This window comes from Asparagus officinalis, chromosome 7, assembly GCF_001876935.1.
Source record: "Asparagus officinalis chromosome 7, Aspof.V1, whole genome shotgun sequence".
Lineage (NCBI taxonomy): Eukaryota > Viridiplantae > Streptophyta > Magnoliopsida > Asparagales > Asparagaceae > Asparagus > Asparagus officinalis.
Window position 1 is genome coordinate 54,283,629 of NC_033800.1, and position 18,010 is coordinate 54,301,638.

Here is an 18,010-nt window from a genome sequence, read left to right on the forward strand (position 1 = left end):
TTAGTATTAGTATTATATAATAAAGTGTTAGAGTATTATAAAATCAAGTTTTCTTATATTATATTATAATATTAAACTAAAGTATAATGTATATTGATGTAACATAATATAATATATATTATATATATAATATGCAAAAAATATATTATACTGTTAAAAATAATAATATAAACAGAATATAGTATAATAAATAATTATATTAATTTATATATATAATCTTATATTAGTCTATATTATAATATATAATTAATATAATAGAATATAGTATATTAGTTAATATAAAATATATTTTAACATATATGTTATATTTCATATATGATATTATTATAATATAATATATATGTATAGAAATAATCGAACTCGTATTAATTTTTAGAAACTCAAAATTATATTTTCAAAACACTTTGAAAGAAAACACCGTGACATATGTTTCTTTAGAGAAACACCAAAAAAACTCACAACGCTATCCAAACATACCGCCTTCGTCTCTCATAAACGCTCTCATAAACGCGCTGTAGAGGGGGAAAAAAAGAGAAGCCCTAGATTTTCCATCACTAAGCTCGAGCAGCGAGCGGCGGCGAGCGGCGGCGATTGGAGAGAGGTGACGACGAGGAGCGGCAGCCTGAATCGAGCCCGCTGTAAATTTTTTTAACCCTCCTTTCTCTTATTCTCCATTTTCCCCTTTTCTACTTTTCTACGTTTGTTTTTAGCCCTCAATTCTCTAGTTATAGATTTATTGAATTCTTATTATCTATTTGATTATATTATAATTTTATTTAATTTTATGAATCTCATAATATTCATCACAGTTAATGGAGTCTAATTTTACCTATAATTCTATAGAGGATAATGTAGAATCTAATTCTACCTATAATTCTATAGAGGAAAATGTAGAAGTCGATTCATCTAACGAAGAATTAGAAGACATGTCTAGTCCCGTCAGAAAAAATCCAAAGTGATAATTGTTAGAGGCCGAAAAAGAAAATTAACATCCAAAGCTTAGAAAATGTTTGACCTTGTTAAAACAGAGCTAGGTGGGAAGCAATATTCAATATGTAAGAAGTGTGGAATCAAATATATTGCCGAAGGTAACCATGGGACAAAGAACATGTTAAGGCACATGAAAATCTGTAAGAAAGCTACTAGAGAGGATATTGAGGGTCTATCTAACTCAAAATATTTTATAATGAGTTCCTCGAGATTTAATTTTGACCCGGATAAGTTTAGGGGACTCTTAGTCTCGGCCATCATTATGCACGATTTGCCATTTCAATTTGTTGGGTATGAAGGTATTCGAGTAATCTTCTCATATCTTTGTGAGGATCTAAAACACATATCAAGAAATACGGTTAAAACCGATAATCTTAAAATCTATGGGGGAGAGAAAAATAGGCTAAAAGAAGCTTTTGAATCAATTCCGGGTAGAATTAACTTGACTTCTGATTTGTGGATATCAATAGGCCACTGACGGATATATTTGTCTCACGGCACACTACATTGATTATGAGTGAAAGTTACGAAATCGGGTTCTTAACTTTTCTTATATGCCACCTCCTCATTCTGGTGTTGCCATTTGTGAGAAGATCTATAAGTTGTTAGTTGATTGGAAAATTGAAAAGAAGTTGTTTTCTTCACTCTTGATAATTTCTCCGCAAATGATGTTTTTGTTGATTTATTGAAAAAACAACTTAATTTAAAAGAAGCACTTCTTGAGATTTTTTTTTTCATATTAGATCTTGTACTCGTATCCTCAACTTGATTGTCCAAGATGGTTTAAAAGAAGTCCATGGTTGTATTGGTAAATTCGAGAAAACGTCAAGTATGTAAAAGGCTCTCAAATTAGAAAACAAAAATTTTGGGAATGTGTCTCTCATGAATCTTTGGAAGTGAAGAAGAGTTTAAGGCAAGATGTTCCAACAAGATGGAATGCTACTTTTCTAATGCTTGAGAGTGCTTTATACTATCGTCGTGCATTTATACACATGCAATTGAGTGATTCCAACTACTCAAGACTTTGTCCATCTCAAGAAAAATGGGATAAGGCCGAGAAGGTTAAGAGGTTATTAGCCACTTTCTATAACATCACTTGTCTTTTCTCCGGTGCAAATTATCCAACGACTAATCTCTACTTTCTTCAAGTATTTGTTGTGCAACGTACTTTAAAGAGTGGGATGAAAGATAATGATGAATATGTTAAGTTAATAACAACCAAAATATACAAGAAATTTAAAAAATATTGGAGTGAGTATAATGTTCTACTTGATATTGCCTTAGTTGTGTTTAAAGATTTTTTTCTTCATACTTGCAGAGGACAATCCTATTCTAAACGCCAAATTCAAAAAATATTCAAAAGTACAATTTTAACACATTTCAGCTACAAGGAAAATGAAAATAAATGAACCTAAAAAGCAAGAGGAAAATAACCAAAAAAAATCTCATTTCTTTACTCAAATCATCTATTTCTTTCCTGCAAAAACCTGTCCATGGTGAAATGAATAGAAAGCAAAATTGAATTAACAAATGCAACATGAAATCAAACTTAAGCTCCATTACTGAACCAAAAACTACAGAGGAGAAGAATTACCTCTTTGGCCTTGGTCACTATCCTCCCTTCTCTTATCTGCTCACCTCTCTTAGTGCCCTTTCCTTTCTCCCCTTTTTTTGCCCTATCTGCCTATCCTTTCTCTTTCTACTTATTGGGTAACCCAATAGTTCGACCCGAATTTGAACCGGAAAGAGCTTAGATTAGGGGTGGCAAACGGGTCGGGTCGGGTCATAGTCGAGTCGACCCGTATAAGTGTGACCCGACCCGTTTAGTAAATGAGTCAATGCGATCCGATCCGTATATTAAACCGGTTATCCGACCCGACCCATATAACCCGAATGACCCGTTTATCAAAGCTCACTTCAATATCGTGGATACTACACATATCAAGATGAAATGATCCCACCAACGTCAAAGAGAGCAATGTGAAATTTGAATATCAGTAAGAAGAGCAAATATCAGTAGCAGCTCCAGCAAGCATGAAACAGTCTTCTGTTCTTCACGCATAAGATTCGTACTAAAAATCAGATAAGCTCCAGTTCAATAACGCACTTACAAAAAGTTTTACTTGCGACATTAAAAAAACTAGCTAATATAATAGATACTCGCGACATCTGTAGGGATGTAATACATCAAAATGAAGCAAATGCTGCTCTTGCGCTTGTGCCAACCAAATACTACTTTAAAGAGACAGACCACCAAATATATCCAAATGAAGGACAACTTCATGGCAAAACTGCAATACAATTAGATTGGATTGATTTTATATAAACATAAAATGAAGATATGATACATCAGATACACAGAAAATACATCTTCAGATACAAACTACATAATTATGTTGGTATTACCGCCACCAACACCCAGAATAAAATAAAAAAAGTAACAACACACCTACCAGCTACCCCCAAAACAAATCGAGGGAAAATCAAAGTTCTAATGAGAAAAATCAGAACATACAGAGCTCCAACATACAAGGTGCAAATGTCTTGCAGATAAACACTAAACCATTGCAAACACAAATTGCTAACATACTTCGCAATCACATTCAAGCATAGATATGTGAAAATTATCAATTCATGTGTAAGCTCCTGAAACAAACTGGGAACCACGACAGCCACGACATTTAAGAACTTGTTGCCATTACAGTTGGATATGCAATGGAATACCACTACAAAATATTGTATGTAGAAAAGCATTGTTTATATGCATATTTTAGATTCTAAGCTCTTTCCGTTTCAGATTTGGGTCGGACTATTGGGTTACCCAATAAGTAGAAAGAGAAAAGATAGGCCGATAGGGCAAAAGAAGGGGAGAAAGGAAAGGACACGAAGAGAGGTGAACATATAAGAGAAGGGAGGGCAGTGACCATAACCAAAGGGGTAATTCTTCTCCTCTGTAGTTTTTGGTTCAGTAATGGAGCTTAAGTTTGATTTCATGTTGCATTTGTTAATTCAATTTTGATTTCTATTCATTTCACCATGGACAAGTTGAGTGAAAGAAGTAGATGAATTGAGTAAAAAACTAGCTAATATAATAGATACTCGCGACATCTGTAGGGATGTAATACATCAAAATGAAGCAAATGCTGCTCTTGCGCTTGTGCCAACCAAATACTACTTTAAAGAGACAGACCACCAAATATATCCAAATGAAGGACAACTTCATGGCAAAACTGCAATACAATTAGATTGGATTGATTTTATATAAACATAAAATGAAGATATGATACATCAGATACACAGAAAATACATCTTCAGATACAAACTACATAATTATGTTGGTATTACCGCCACCAACACCCAGAATAAAATAAAAAAAGTAACAACACACCTACCAGCTACCCCCAAAACAAATCGAGGGAAAATCAAAGTTCTAATGAGAAAAATCAGAACATACAGAGCTCCAACATACAAGGTGCAAATGTCTTGCAGATAAACACTAAACCATTGCAAACACAAATTGCTAACATACTTCGCAATCACATTCAAGCATAGATATGTGAAAATTATCAATTCATGTGTAAGCTCCTGAAACAAACTGGGAACCACGACAGCCACGACATTTAAGAACTTGTTGCCATTACAGTTGGATATGCAATGGAATACCACTACAAAATATTGTATGTAGAAAAGCATTGTTTATATGCATATTTTAGATTCTAAGCTCTTTCCGTTTCAGATTTGGGTCGGACTATTGGGTTACCCAATAAGTAGAAAGAGAAAAGATAGGCCGATAGGGCAAAAGAAGGGGAGAAAGGAAAGGACACGAAGAGAGGTGAACATATAAGAGAAGGGAGGGCAGTGACCATAACCAAAGGGGTAATTCTTCTCCTCTGTAGTTTTTGGTTCAGTAATGGAGCTTAAGTTTGATTTCATGTTGCATTTGTTAATTCAATTTTGATTTCTATTCATTTCACCATGGACAAGTTGAGTGAAAGAAGTAGATGAATTGAGTAAAGAAATGAGATTTTTTTGGTTATTTTCCTCTTGCCTTTTGGGTTCATATATCTTCATTTTCCTTGTAGCTAAAATGTGTTAAAATTGTACTTTTGAATGTTTTTTGAATTTGGCGTTTAGAATAAGATTGTCCTCTGCAAGTATGAAGAAAAAAATCTTTAAACACAACTAAGTCAAGAAAACTAATGATTTGTGCTGGAACCAAAATGACCACTTTTTGGTTGGCATTATTATGGGGAAACTCTTGATTCTTAATCAAAGTCCACCCTCCAACCTCAAAAAAAAAAAAAAAACTTTTTATTTCACTTAACCCCCATAACAACATCAGCCCATATTTTGAGTTCCCAAACAGAGAATATCACATAAACATCGTAAAGTAGTCTTTGGGGTTAAATAAAAAATCAAAATCTTTTGGGGACTTTCTAAAATTTCCAATCTTATTGGGGGTTCAGTGAGGGTTTCAAGGAGCTGAATGTAGAACACCCAAACTTATCGGGGGTTTAATGAAATTTATCCTAGATGAAAACTGTTGTTATGAATGATTCCTTCAACAGTTCTCACCAACCCCTAGTTGTTTTTGAGTTATTTTGTTCTCGTATTTTCCTAGTTTCTCTTTCTGGTCATGCTTTAAATTAAGGTTAAATTGCACTAAACCCCCAGGAACTTTCAGCATTTTGCAGTAAACCCCCAATTAATTCTAACATCGCATTGAACCCCTAATAACTACTGGAATTGCAGATAGCCCCATGACGGCGTTTGTCCACATCTAGGATGTAAATGTGTTGCAAACACAAAAAGTGGGCTGCTCTGCAAAACTGAAAACTTATTGGGGGTTTTCTGCAATTCCAATAGTTATTGGGGGCTCAGTACGATTTTAGAAGTTATTTCGAGGCAGAAAAGCACTGAAAGTTGTTCGGGTTTAGTGTAATTTACCCTTAAATTGACCTGTCTCTGCTTTTTTCTCCCCACAGTTTGAATAATTTAGTTGCTTCATTTGTATATATAGAAGGAAGAGAGAACCTTCTGTTCTACTGGATGGATGTTGTGTTAAATGAAATACCCATTCCTCTTCATTGTCCACTTTCAAGTTCAGATTGTGTTGTTAAAATAGGTATTCCAATATACTTTGTCAGAAAAATGTTCATTCAAAAACTTCAGTTCTTGGCTTTTGTACTAACAATGTGCATCAAGAAAACTTGGCAATGTTTAGGATTGAAAATGATGAGATTTGAATACACAACTGACAACTCCTTGCGTAACTGTGTATGCTGGTACATACATTCTGGTAGTTTAATGAACATATAAGTAGATGGCTTGTTGCCTGAAAATGCATATTGAGCTAAATTAACCTTTAACAGACCATGTGTGTCTTTGTCTATGGGAAAACGTCCAACATAACATTACTATTCTGGAAAGGCAGAATAAAAGGGTAATAAGCACAGTTAATTTTCGGATTACAAAATTTGAATCTTGGACCTCTTGAAGTGGTACTCTAATACCATGAGTGGAATCCACTTTGAAAAATCTGAAAGTAAACGTACTATGCACTAGCCTTGTATAACGAGCAAACTTTCTTCATTCCTTACGGCTTTTGTATTCTAGTTTTATTATTCCTCTCTTTATGTATAGTTCGTTTGCTAGTGAATGCAAGTCAAATATAGTATACCCCATTTCCAATGTAAGTTAAATAACCTAAATAACGTGTATGTATGACCTCTAGAGCAGAGGATGAGATTAATCATGATCTTAATTTAGATCTTTATCCATCGTGAAAAAAAAATGATTTGCACTTAACAATTTCCTTATTTGTTTATTTGGTGCTCATAGTCATATGCCTATGGTTAAGTTTACTTGTGTTGCATGTGGAACGGTATTATCTCTTTGTTATTTTTTATAAGCTTCTTACCAACTTACCCGACTATAAAAAATTGTGTGCTCTTATTTCTATTTTATTATATTTCCAATTCACCTGAGCTGTTTCACATTCTCATTTGGAACTCCTCGGTTGGTTTATTTTACAGGAATCAAGTCCAGGAGGAACTTTCCAACGTTAAGTTGCATTATCCTTGGTCATTTTATACAAGTTATAGAAATATAAAAAAAGGTCTGCATTTAGCGCTTCAAAAAATAGGCTATAAACTTTTGTCCAGTTATTTATAAGTCCTATCTACTTTCCCATTTACCCTCTACCTTCCTACCTAGTTTTTGCTCCTAAATTTCATATGTACATAATATGCTGAAATGTATTGTAGGAGCAACATTTAAGTAGTAGAGATTAGTGATCTCTTTACCCTCTCCCTTGTCATGCTTTGTACTTCTCAATTCATGCTGTCTAACTTCTATCCAAATAGCATATCTACCATTGTGGCAAAAGAATGGCAAACATCTCCATGGAAATATGTCCAAGGTCCAGCTCTCTTACAACGACATAATAATTCACCTCCCATATCTATAGTACATTCAACACTGGTTGCTCTTGAAAGAGAAGAAGAGAATGTGGAAGAAGAAAAAGAAAAACCAAAGATAAAATGGCATGATGTAGGCCCCGACATAACCGAGGCCCAGAAGGAAGCAATAACTCAGCTTCCACCAAAGATGACCAATCGGTGCAAGGCCATAATGAAACGCATCATATGCTTCACTCAAGATGAAGTTTTATCTCATATTTTGGCAGCATGGGTAAAGGTCATGAAGCCCCGAAGATCTGACTGGTTGACAGTTCTCAAAGAATTGAAGAGGACAGAGAGCCCTCTCCTTTTGGAGGTCAGTTATAATCCGCTATTCCCCCTTTTTTTTCTTTTTTTGTCTGGACAGTGCAGTTTGCTTATTTGGAATAATGCTGATCTGGAGGTTGATTAGTGCTCAGAATCTTTTACGTGAACATAAATTTGTGACGATAAATGACTTGTTAAATTCGTATCACAAAATTTTTATATGTTCTTTTTAAAATTCATTGCCTTTGGGTATGGTGTTACTTTAGTACCATGCTAAAAAATTATCTTAGCTGATTGTTGTTGTTGTTGTTGTTGTTAATGTAGCTTACTTATGTAACACCAAGTTTTGATATTACTTTTCTACACTGAGAAACTCCTAGAACTTCCGAGAATTTTCATCAAATTGTTTCATTCAGGAAGAGGGAATATACTATATAGTATTGGGACATCTTATGGTCCAAACAGGCTAAAGTAGTATGAGCAACTTAATAAGGCTCTACAAAACACGATGATAATTGGAAAAAGTCATATCTACAAAATCTAGGGCTTTTGTGAATTGCATCTATGATTTATGTCTATTTAGATGCCAATGTTTGAGCCTGCTCCTCTGAAACAAAGTTGTTGCCAATATGCAAGTCTTTGAGCCAGCCAATAGTTCATGGTATCTGTGGTCTTCTCTGGACCACGGTAATAAAAAGTTAATTATTATTTATGTGTTTTTGGAATTATGCCATATACCTTTTAACTTTGCTTGTACACACATTCATTATGAAAAGAATAGTCTTATCTTAGTTACATGTTACATCCTGGTGATTTCGCCACAAGGCCAAGTCTGTGACATACAGCTTTCCTTTTACAGCGATAAATATCTGTAATCTGCCAGCTTTCCTTTTACATCAATAAATATCTGTAATCTGCCAGCTCAATAATGCAGAACCTGGAGCAAAAATCAAGTTGAATCATGTATATTATATACACATAATACAGTGTTCATCTATGCCTCCAGAGTACCAATTATAACATGTGATTCTCGTGTGCTTGATAGAGAATACAGTATAAAAAGTTGCGCATCGTCCTCCATTGAATTAGATATTTCTTAGTGTACATTGAGGTAAATTTGAAAATGAAAGCAAAAGAAAATATATGAAGTCAAACTTAGCATATTAGTTACCTTCATCATGTGCAATGGTACTAACATTATTGCAAATTGCAAACCAAGTGGCTAATGAAGGGTAGAAACCTCAAAGCAGGCACTCACATGAGACAAATAAATACGGTGGACATGACAAAAGAATCACACACATATAAGCACTCACATATCACCCACTCACTAAACACAAGGAAACAAACTCTTCTGACTGCTCTATTATTCATTATTATTTTTTTTAAAAAGTAGTCATCATTATATTATCATCGCCCTTCCCATCAAAATGGGGTCAATTATGGAGCACAACAAGCCTCGTGGAGTTTGAATGAATTACTATTGGATGTCTACTTGACATCAGCACCATATGCTGGTGCCAAATTTCTGTCAAGATGCCAGGAAAGGAGACTTTAATAGGTTTTCCCTATTGTTATACAGTTTGAGCTCATGTATTCAAGGGGAAGCTCTGCATGAGTTCTCCTGGACTAAGAAAAAATGTAGAATGGGAAGGGTGATATGTATTATGATCTTATATCTTTTATGGTGTTACATGTGAGCCTTATGTTGCATACTCAAAAGAGAAGGTGTGTAATATGATAGAAGCGTTGTAACAAAATGATACTTACGAACTTGTGGGCTGTAATGTAAATTTGATCCTTTTTAGTTTTGTCTCACCATCATCTAGTACTTGTGTCATGGGGTTCCTAGATTCTTTGCCGAGCAAGCTTATTGTACTCATCTTCTGGCTAGAACCGTGTTCCCTTTTTTCTTCTTCAGTTTGTCTCTCTGTCTCTGTCATGCAGTACCTTAGACAAGCAGCAAACTTTATCATTTTTATGCAAATTGAGAAGTAATGGAAAGAGGAAGTTAAACAGGTTAGAGCACTTGCTTGTGAAAAGAGAGGTTAAAGGAAAGGTGGAATATAATTATAGCTTAGCTTCATGAGAAACATTGTTCCATTGCAAATCCCTCCTAGTGGGGATGACTCCTGACTGCAAAATATGTAGGATAACTCTCTATCAATTTATCTGTTTCTCGCCCAATTAACAAGTATGTGATTAAATTTTAAGTTCATGTCTTGAGCTACATGCCTAAAATTAACTGGGCATTTCTTCCTAGTTGGTTTATCCTTTTTTGGACTAACACCAAAGGTAACTAATAGGCACATGTTACCAGTACACCATGACTGCACTTGGGATTTTACAGCATCCATTCAGAATTCTGTCGGTTGGTTTAGCATAGTAAGTTTCCCACCTTTTCCCATTCCGGGTTCTAGTTTTTGGGCATTGAGAAATACTTGAGAGCTATTTCTTAAAGTCATCAATTTTTCTGCTCTTGTACCCTCATGATAAGAGTCAGCGGTATCCTGAATGTAGGTTTTTTTGTCTTCTCCACCCCCATTCAGCAATGGGAGCATCCACATCTAGTGCCATGTTTGCGAGATCAGAAAAAGTAGAGCTAGTATGATATCTATCGGAACTTTTCAGAATCTAATATCTTTCCTATGGCCAAGGTCACATCTAGCAAATCATATGGACATGTGACTGGCAGGAGCCTTGCCGAGCTGTTACAATGCCCAATTCTTGGTTCTCCTCTTCAGAGTAACTAATCAAGGGTTTCCAATAAATAGATTATTTCACTGCTATCCTCCACCACACATGTAAGGGTTTCTTCCTCTTCAAAGTAACTAAACACAGTGCCTTTTTCCAACATTCCTTGTGTTGGCAAGTTCATTGCCAACTAGCCTGATAGTACCCTTTGTTTTGTTTTCATTTAGCTTGGTTCGTTCTGTGTCGCAAAATGCAAATACTTGTAGGCGTCAAAAAATACTAAAAGATATCCAAATACAGCTCAAGAGGAAATCATCCAAAAAGGTAGAAGAACACAAGTCTTGACTGTCTCGCCGTGCGAGACAGACTTGATTGTCTCGCCGTGCGAGACAGGCTTTACTGTCTCGCAGGGCGAGACATCTTTGCTGTCTCGCCCACGCGAGACAGTCTTTGCTGTCTCGCCGTGCGAGACAGAATTTACTGTCTCGCACGTGAGACAGCTTTCAGATGGTCAAAACTACCTTTGTAACTGCCCTACACGTGGCCACTAACTGTTCAAGAACGTGGGAAACGTCGTGGGCGAGAATCAAGTGAATAACTGCCAGAATAACGGAGTTTGAAACGTGGGAAAGCAGTTACATCGAAAACTGCCAGAAATGTAGACAGTATTTTACTGTCTCGCTGGGCGAGACAGCAAATTTACTGTCTCGCTGGGCGAGACAGCAAACACTGTCTCGCCCGCCGAGACAGCAAATGCTGTCTCGCGAGCACTGTTCATCCAGAGGGCTATAAATACCCCCCGAAGGCTATTTTCACAGGGGGCGAGCAGAGAGAGGCTGATCATTTGGAGCACTTCAGAGCAGACAGAGCAGAGTTCTTGATCTTACGGCCAATCCTTGATAATCAGGCTTTGACTTGATTTCAAGAAGAACGACTATCTTACATCGATAAGATATCGTTTCAATTTCTCACTTCGATAAACGAAGTCAGAATCATAAACCCCTCACGATTCAATCAGAATCTGTGATTCGGCGGTCCACGAGTCAAAGCGCTCCCGGCACAGGCAAAGATCCCACGAAAGCAGTGATCCAAACAACGATCCTGCGTTTATTTTCTCAAGAGTTGTAATTTTCTTTTTGTTGTGTAAAAGAGTCTTATAAAAAGGCTGTTTTCTTTGAATTTATTGTAATCGACCGAAGATATAATGAATTCGACAACAAATTCGACTTTTGGCGAAAACAAACTGGCGACCACAGTGGGAGCCAACGGTCTCGCTGCCGAGACCGTCGTGTCGCAGCCGATCAAGATTCCAGTTGAATCCATGGTCGAATACGAATTCGACCAAACCAAGTTTGAGGAATATTTCTCATCATCCTCTTCAAGATCTTCAGTATCTCGCAAGTACAAGAGGATCTCACAATTGAGGAAGACTTACATGCCAAAGAAGGCACAAAATGAAGATTCTCGCTTGATTGTTGCTGAGAATTTCACTCGCAATACCTCTGCTCACAATGGCTCTTATCTAGTTAAAGAGTCATCGAATCAAAGCCCGCCGGCATTGACGAAAAGAGCTCGTCAGAGACAACGCCAACGCCGCGCTCGCCAAATGGCTAAGGCCTTGGAACAAACCGACGGGGTTCGTTACCACGCAGACCTAGAGTCGAGGAGATATCGAGTGGTTCAGTTGTCTCAACAACCAATCATTCATGTCTCTGCTAAACTCACGACGGAGGAATGGACTATTGTCAAAAGGACTCGTTCGACCCTCAAAGAACGTATACAAAAACGTCGTGCAAAAGCTGCTAATGCCCATGCTCTCTCACAACAAAGACGAGAAAAGAGAAAGGAAATGGTGACCAAAGAATCACCAAAACTTCGTCAAGTTTGGATTCCAAAGTCTGGACTTATGCAAAATCAGCATTCGGAGCCCGTTAAGACCCCATACCCGCAAATGGGTGGTTTCAGACGTGCGACTCCCAACATAACCTTGGATCGCTCAAAAACAAAAATAAATTGTCCTGAGAATGCCAACAAGGTTTTATACCCCCAGAAGAAGACGCATTCACCAAATGATATCGTCATACCTGGGAGATCATACCAACAGACGATACGATTTTTTGGCAATCATACCGAGGAATCGTATTATCAAGTTGGGGTTGTGAACATGAACGAGAGGTCCACAAATTGAACGATCAAACCTTTAAACAGTTAGGATCGTCTCAAATTCCCATCTTGGTCAAACCTTTAAACAGTTAGGACCAAAGCCAAAATCCCCTCTCGATTCGTTCCATGAACGAGAGGTCCACAAATTGAACGATCAAACCTTTAAACAGTTAGGATCGTCTCAAATTCCCATCTTGGTCAAACCTTTAAACAGTTAGGACCAAAGCCAAAATCCCCTCTCGATTCGTTCCATGAACGAGAGGTCCACAAATTGAACGATCAAACCTTTAAACAGTTAGGATCGTCTCAAATTCCCATCTTGGTCAAACCTTTAAACAGTTAGGACCAAAGCCAAAATCCCCTCTCGATTCGTTCCATGAACGAGAGGTCCACAAATTGAACGATCAAACCTTTAAACAGTTAGGATCGTCTCAAATTCCCATCTTGGTCAAACCTTTAAACAGTTAGGACCAAAGCCAAAATCCCCTCTCGATTCGTTCCATGAACGAGAGGTCCACAAATTGAACGATCAAACCTTTAAACAGTTAGGATCGTCTCAAATTCCCATCTTGGTCAAACCTTTAAACAGTTAGGACCAAAGCCAAAATCCCCTCTCGATTCGTTCCATGAACGAGAGGTCCACAAATTGAACGATCAAACCTTTAAACAGTTAGGATCGTCTCAAATTCCCATCTTGGTCAAACCTTTAAACAGTTAGGACCAAAGCCAAAATCCCCTTTCGATTTGTTTCATGAACGAGAGGTCCACAAATTGAACGATCAAACCTTTAAACAGTCAGGATCGTCTCAAATTCCCATCTTGGTCAAACCTTACTACAGTTAGGACCAAAACCAAAATCCCCTTTCGATTCCTTCCATGAACGAGAGATCCAGCTTCGATTTGTGCAATCAAAACTATAAAAGTTAAGATTGCTTCCAATCTCAATTGATCAAACCTTATTCAGATTCTCTGAATAGAAATCCCACTTCAAATTTCCTTTGTACCAGGAGATAGAATATAAAATTCTCCCTCTCCGATTCCGGGTTTATCTCTACCAACAAACAAGAGATCAGAAGATAGAATATAAAATTCTTCCTCTCCATCATCGGGTTCATCTCTACCAACAAACAAGAGACCGGGAGATAGAATATAAAATTCTTCCTCTCTATCATCGGGTTCATCTCTACCAACAAACAAGAGACTAGGAGATAGAATATAAAATTCTTCCTCTCCATCATCGGGTTCATCTCTACCAACAAACAAGAGACCAGGAGATAGAATATAAAATTCTTCCTCTCCATCATCGAGTTCATCTCTACCAACTGTTTGTGGGAAAATTTACAGTAAAAGAAATGAAGAAAATTTGATTTGTATTCCTTTAATCTCAGTTACAATATAACCTGAGAAACTCTCAATGGATATACCAACTCAGTGGTGAAAGTTGAATCTACAAGAGCAAATACCAATTTCAATTCAGGATCTTGACAACGGTCAAGCGATAAACGCGACGCTGGGAGAATTTTAGCTATTCTACGAAGAACTGAATAGACTAAAAGCAGAAGAGATCAAGCATTGAAGTCATGTACAAGTCCTTCCACACGATCTACTCAACCAAGCATTGAAGGGATCGTAAGCAAGACTTATCTTATCCAAAGTATCCCAGAACTCCTCTATAAAAGAATGAGTCTGGAATACTTTGGAGGGGGTATCTGTAAGCGTCAAAAAATGCTGATGGATATCCAAATACAGCTTAAAAGGAGATCATCCAAAGATCAAAAGAACATAAGAAACAAGTGTTTGCTGTCTCGGGCGCCAGACAGTGTTTTACTGTATCGCCAGACAGTCTTTTACTATTTCGAGAGACAGTGTTTTACTGTTTGGAGAGACAGTGTTTTACTGTTTGGAGAGACAGTCTTTTACTGTTTGGAGAGACAGTCTTTTACTGTTTGGAGAGACAGTCTTTTACGGCCAGCGAGACAGCAAACACTGTCTCGCCCGCCGAGACAGCAAATGCTGTCTCGCGAGCACTGTTCATCCAGAGGGCTATAAATACCCCCCGAAGGCTATTTTCACAGGGGGCGAGCAGAGAGAGGCTGATCATTTGGAGCACTTCAGAGCAGACAGAGCAGAGTTCTTGATCTTACGACCAATCCTTGATAATCAGGCTTTGACTTGATTTCAAGAAGAACGACTATCTTACATCGATAAGATATCGTTTCAATTTCTCACTTCGATAAACGAAGTCAGAATCATAAACCCCTCACGATTCAATCAGAATCTGTGATTTGGTGGTCCACGAGTCAAAGCGCTCCCGGCACAGGCAAAGAACCCACGAAAGCAGTGATCCAAACAACGATCCTGCGTTTATTTTCTCAAGAGTTGTAATTTTCTTTTTGTTGTGTAAAAGAGTCTTATAAAAAGGCTGTTTTCTTTGAATTTATTGTAATCGACCGAAGATATAATGAATTCGACAACGAAACCAACTTTTGGCGAAAACAATACTGATCATGAACATTTGCTTAAACATTTGAAGCGATTTTTTTAAAGAACTGCTGAGGCAACATATAAAATACAAGTGTTGCTTTTAATGACGAGTGCATTGGTAAAGTTTGTGTAACAATTCTGGAGTTATGTGTATAATAATCATGTGTGTATGCATTAAGTAAAGTATGTGATATGGATGTCACTTTCAGGTGTAATTTCTCTAATCTACCATTAACTTAGGGATTTTGCACAAAACTGCTGTTAGAGAATAGAGAGGACTACTTTGAACTTTCGAAGCAGCAGAAAAATACCATTAATTACCTGAAATTGTTGATAGCACTGTTAACTTACTGGATAAAAGGTGTGAACTACCATTATCTACAATTTTATGTCTGTCACCTCGTGGAATTCATGAGGGTAATGTAGACGACATTAAAGTACGTAAGGGAAAAATTATCCAAAACATGTCAGGTGCGAACCACGTGACAACTAACGCTAACTGTAGTCTTAGTATTTTACTGGAAAAAAATCCATGATATTTTCAATCTAATAGTTTATTGTAGTTCTGTGAAATTTACCTTTAACTTATGTTTCAATATTTACATATCATTGCAGACTGTATTCGTCATTAGTATGCATTATCTTGGTAATTACCGGGCATTTTTCTAAAGGCAAATAGTCTCCCCAATAATGTAACTATCTTCAGTACTTATTATAGCTCGCCTTATCCCTAAATCATGTGCCACCATTTGTAGGTAATGGACTGGGTCTTATTGGAAGAGTCCTTTGAAGCCAATGCCCGTGACTACACCAAAGTAATTGACACTTACGCAAAGCACAACCTCATAGAAAAAGCAGAGAGCACATTCCAAGCTATGAAGAAGAGAGGCTTCCCTTGTGATCAGGTCACGCTAACGGTTCTCATTCACATGTACAGCAAAGCCGGAAATCTTAACAAAGCCAAAGAAGCATTCCAAGAAATCCAATTTCTCGGCCTCCCTCTCGATAGAAGAGCATACGATTCCATGATCATGGCTTATATTAGAGCTGGAGAGCTGAATCTCGCAGAGAATTTAATGAAAGAAACGGAAGCTAAAGAAATATATGCAGGAAGAGAAGTGTATAAAGCTTTATTGAGAGCTTATTCAATTATAGGCAATTCTGATGGGGCGCAAAGAGTGTTTGATGCTATTCAGTTTGCAAGGATTGTTCCTGATTCAAAACTATGTGCTCTTCTTATAAATGCATATTGTGTTGGAGGTGAAACTGATAAAGCTTTAAGTGTGCTGGAGAACATGAAGAGCGTTGGGCTTAAGCCTAATGGGAAATGCGTTGTTCTTGTGTTGGAGGCTTATGACAAGGAGAACAGCATTGAGAAAGCTCTGGCTTTTCTCAAGGATTTGGAGGATGATGGTGTAAAAATTGATGAAGAGGCGTCAGAGATTTTAGAACAGTGGTTTCAGAGATTGGGGGTCGTTGATGACGAATTGCGTCGTGACCTGAGAAAATTGTGTCTTGAAAAGAAGGGAAGATTGAAACTAAGCTGAAAGAAAAATGTTTGGTCTTTTGTTCTTGTTTTATTGGTGTTATATTCAATGTTATTTGTAATCACATAAGCTTTTTTCTTTTTAGTTGTAAAATTCTGTCATATTATCTCGTGATAACTCTTGTAAGAAGTTGGCCGCTGCGGAGATCATACATGTGATATCCAGTATCCTCCAGATAAGTATATTGATTGAGAGTAGTTGTTGACATCAAATTAACCAATGTGATCTTTGATAAATGATGTGTTGACTGTGCATAATAGAATGTGTTAATATCCTGTTTCTCACATAGTATTTTTCTGAAGGTTGTATTTTTTTTTGTCGTAATATTTTTTGAAAGTTGTATTTTTTTTATTTTTAAATATTCTTTCTAGTATTTGTACATTTTGGCTCCCCCGAAATTGGCGGCAACATTTGTTGCATTTATTTTCCAAAGGTTGTAGGTCCATGTATATTTCTTAATCAAAATATTCCAAACCAAATAAGCGAAACATGAATCCAATTGCATTATTTATATCTACAGGTTCGTTTCTACCTAGCCAAACAACCCCTTGATTATAGAATTTTATATAGAATGGTACTATGTAAACAAAAGTTGATATGTGGTTTCACATTTTTATCTAGTGTTACATTGATGCAACTACAATGTGAATATGTGCTGAATTGTGATATTGTGGATGTGTCTCATGGCAACGACACACTAGAATGTATGGATCAAACTCGGGAGTGTGGTCTGATAGAACTTATAATGAGCTATCAAAAAATTTTTAGGGTGTCACCGCGAATGATCCGAACGGTTAGGAGGTTCTAATATATAACTCCCACAATCTAAGGTTCAATTCCCTATTGGATTATTAAAATAAAAAAAAATAGGAGCTCAAATTGGGCCCTATCCTGAGGGGGGTGAATATGGTAATCAAACAATAAATATGCAATTAATGAAATTCAATGCAATACAAGACACAATTTTAAACAATGGCAATAAATAAGAGAGAAAGGGTTAGAAAATAGTTAGCCAAACGAAGCTCCGATATGTTCACGAGGTTCGGTTCTCTCAACCTACGTCCCCGACCACCTCTCCCGATGGTAATCCACTAATCACAACCCGGTTTGGAAGCCAGAACTTCTTCACAATGATCTCCCCGAGATCTCACAATCCACACAACGATCTCCTCGAGATCAAGCTTACCACACAATACAAGATGAATGAAGGAAACTCTCTTACAATAAACCTATGGCAAGGATTGAAGAGGTAATCAGTTAAAACTCAGGGGTGTGTAGGATGTGTAATCGAAAATCGAAACTGAAACTGAAAACTTGGGAATGAGATTGAAAGTCATAGCTCAAAAACAAAATACAAGTGAAACTCTTGTTTTTCTTTTTTTTGCTTAGATACTAGAGTGAAGT

At 36.9% G+C, this 18,010-nt stretch overlaps 1 protein-coding gene across 1 annotated transcript; it reads left to right on the forward strand.

Annotated features, from left to right (window-relative positions):
* LOC109849182 (pentatricopeptide repeat-containing protein At1g01970) lies at positions 602 to 16,755 on the forward strand. Its single transcript, XM_020418994.1, has 3 exons — positions 602 to 638; positions 7,026 to 7,767; positions 15,815 to 16,755. The coding sequence occupies exons 2-3, from the start codon at positions 7,309 to 7,311 to the stop codon at positions 16,604 to 16,606; spliced, it is 1,251 nt and encodes a 416-aa protein (XP_020274583.1). The 5' UTR covers positions 602 to 638; positions 7,026 to 7,308; the 3' UTR covers positions 16,607 to 16,755.

What these genes read in the sequence shown, in the direction of transcription:
- LOC109849182 (XM_020418994.1), top strand. Translation starts at nt 7,309, where the DNA reads ATGCTTTGTACTTCTCAATTCATGCTGTCTAACTTCTATCCAAATAGC. An exon ending in AGAGCCCTCTCCTTTTGGAG is followed by an intron (nt 7,768 to 15,814) that starts GTCAGTTATAAT and finishes CACCATTTGTAG; the next exon opens with GTAATGGACTGGGTCTTATT.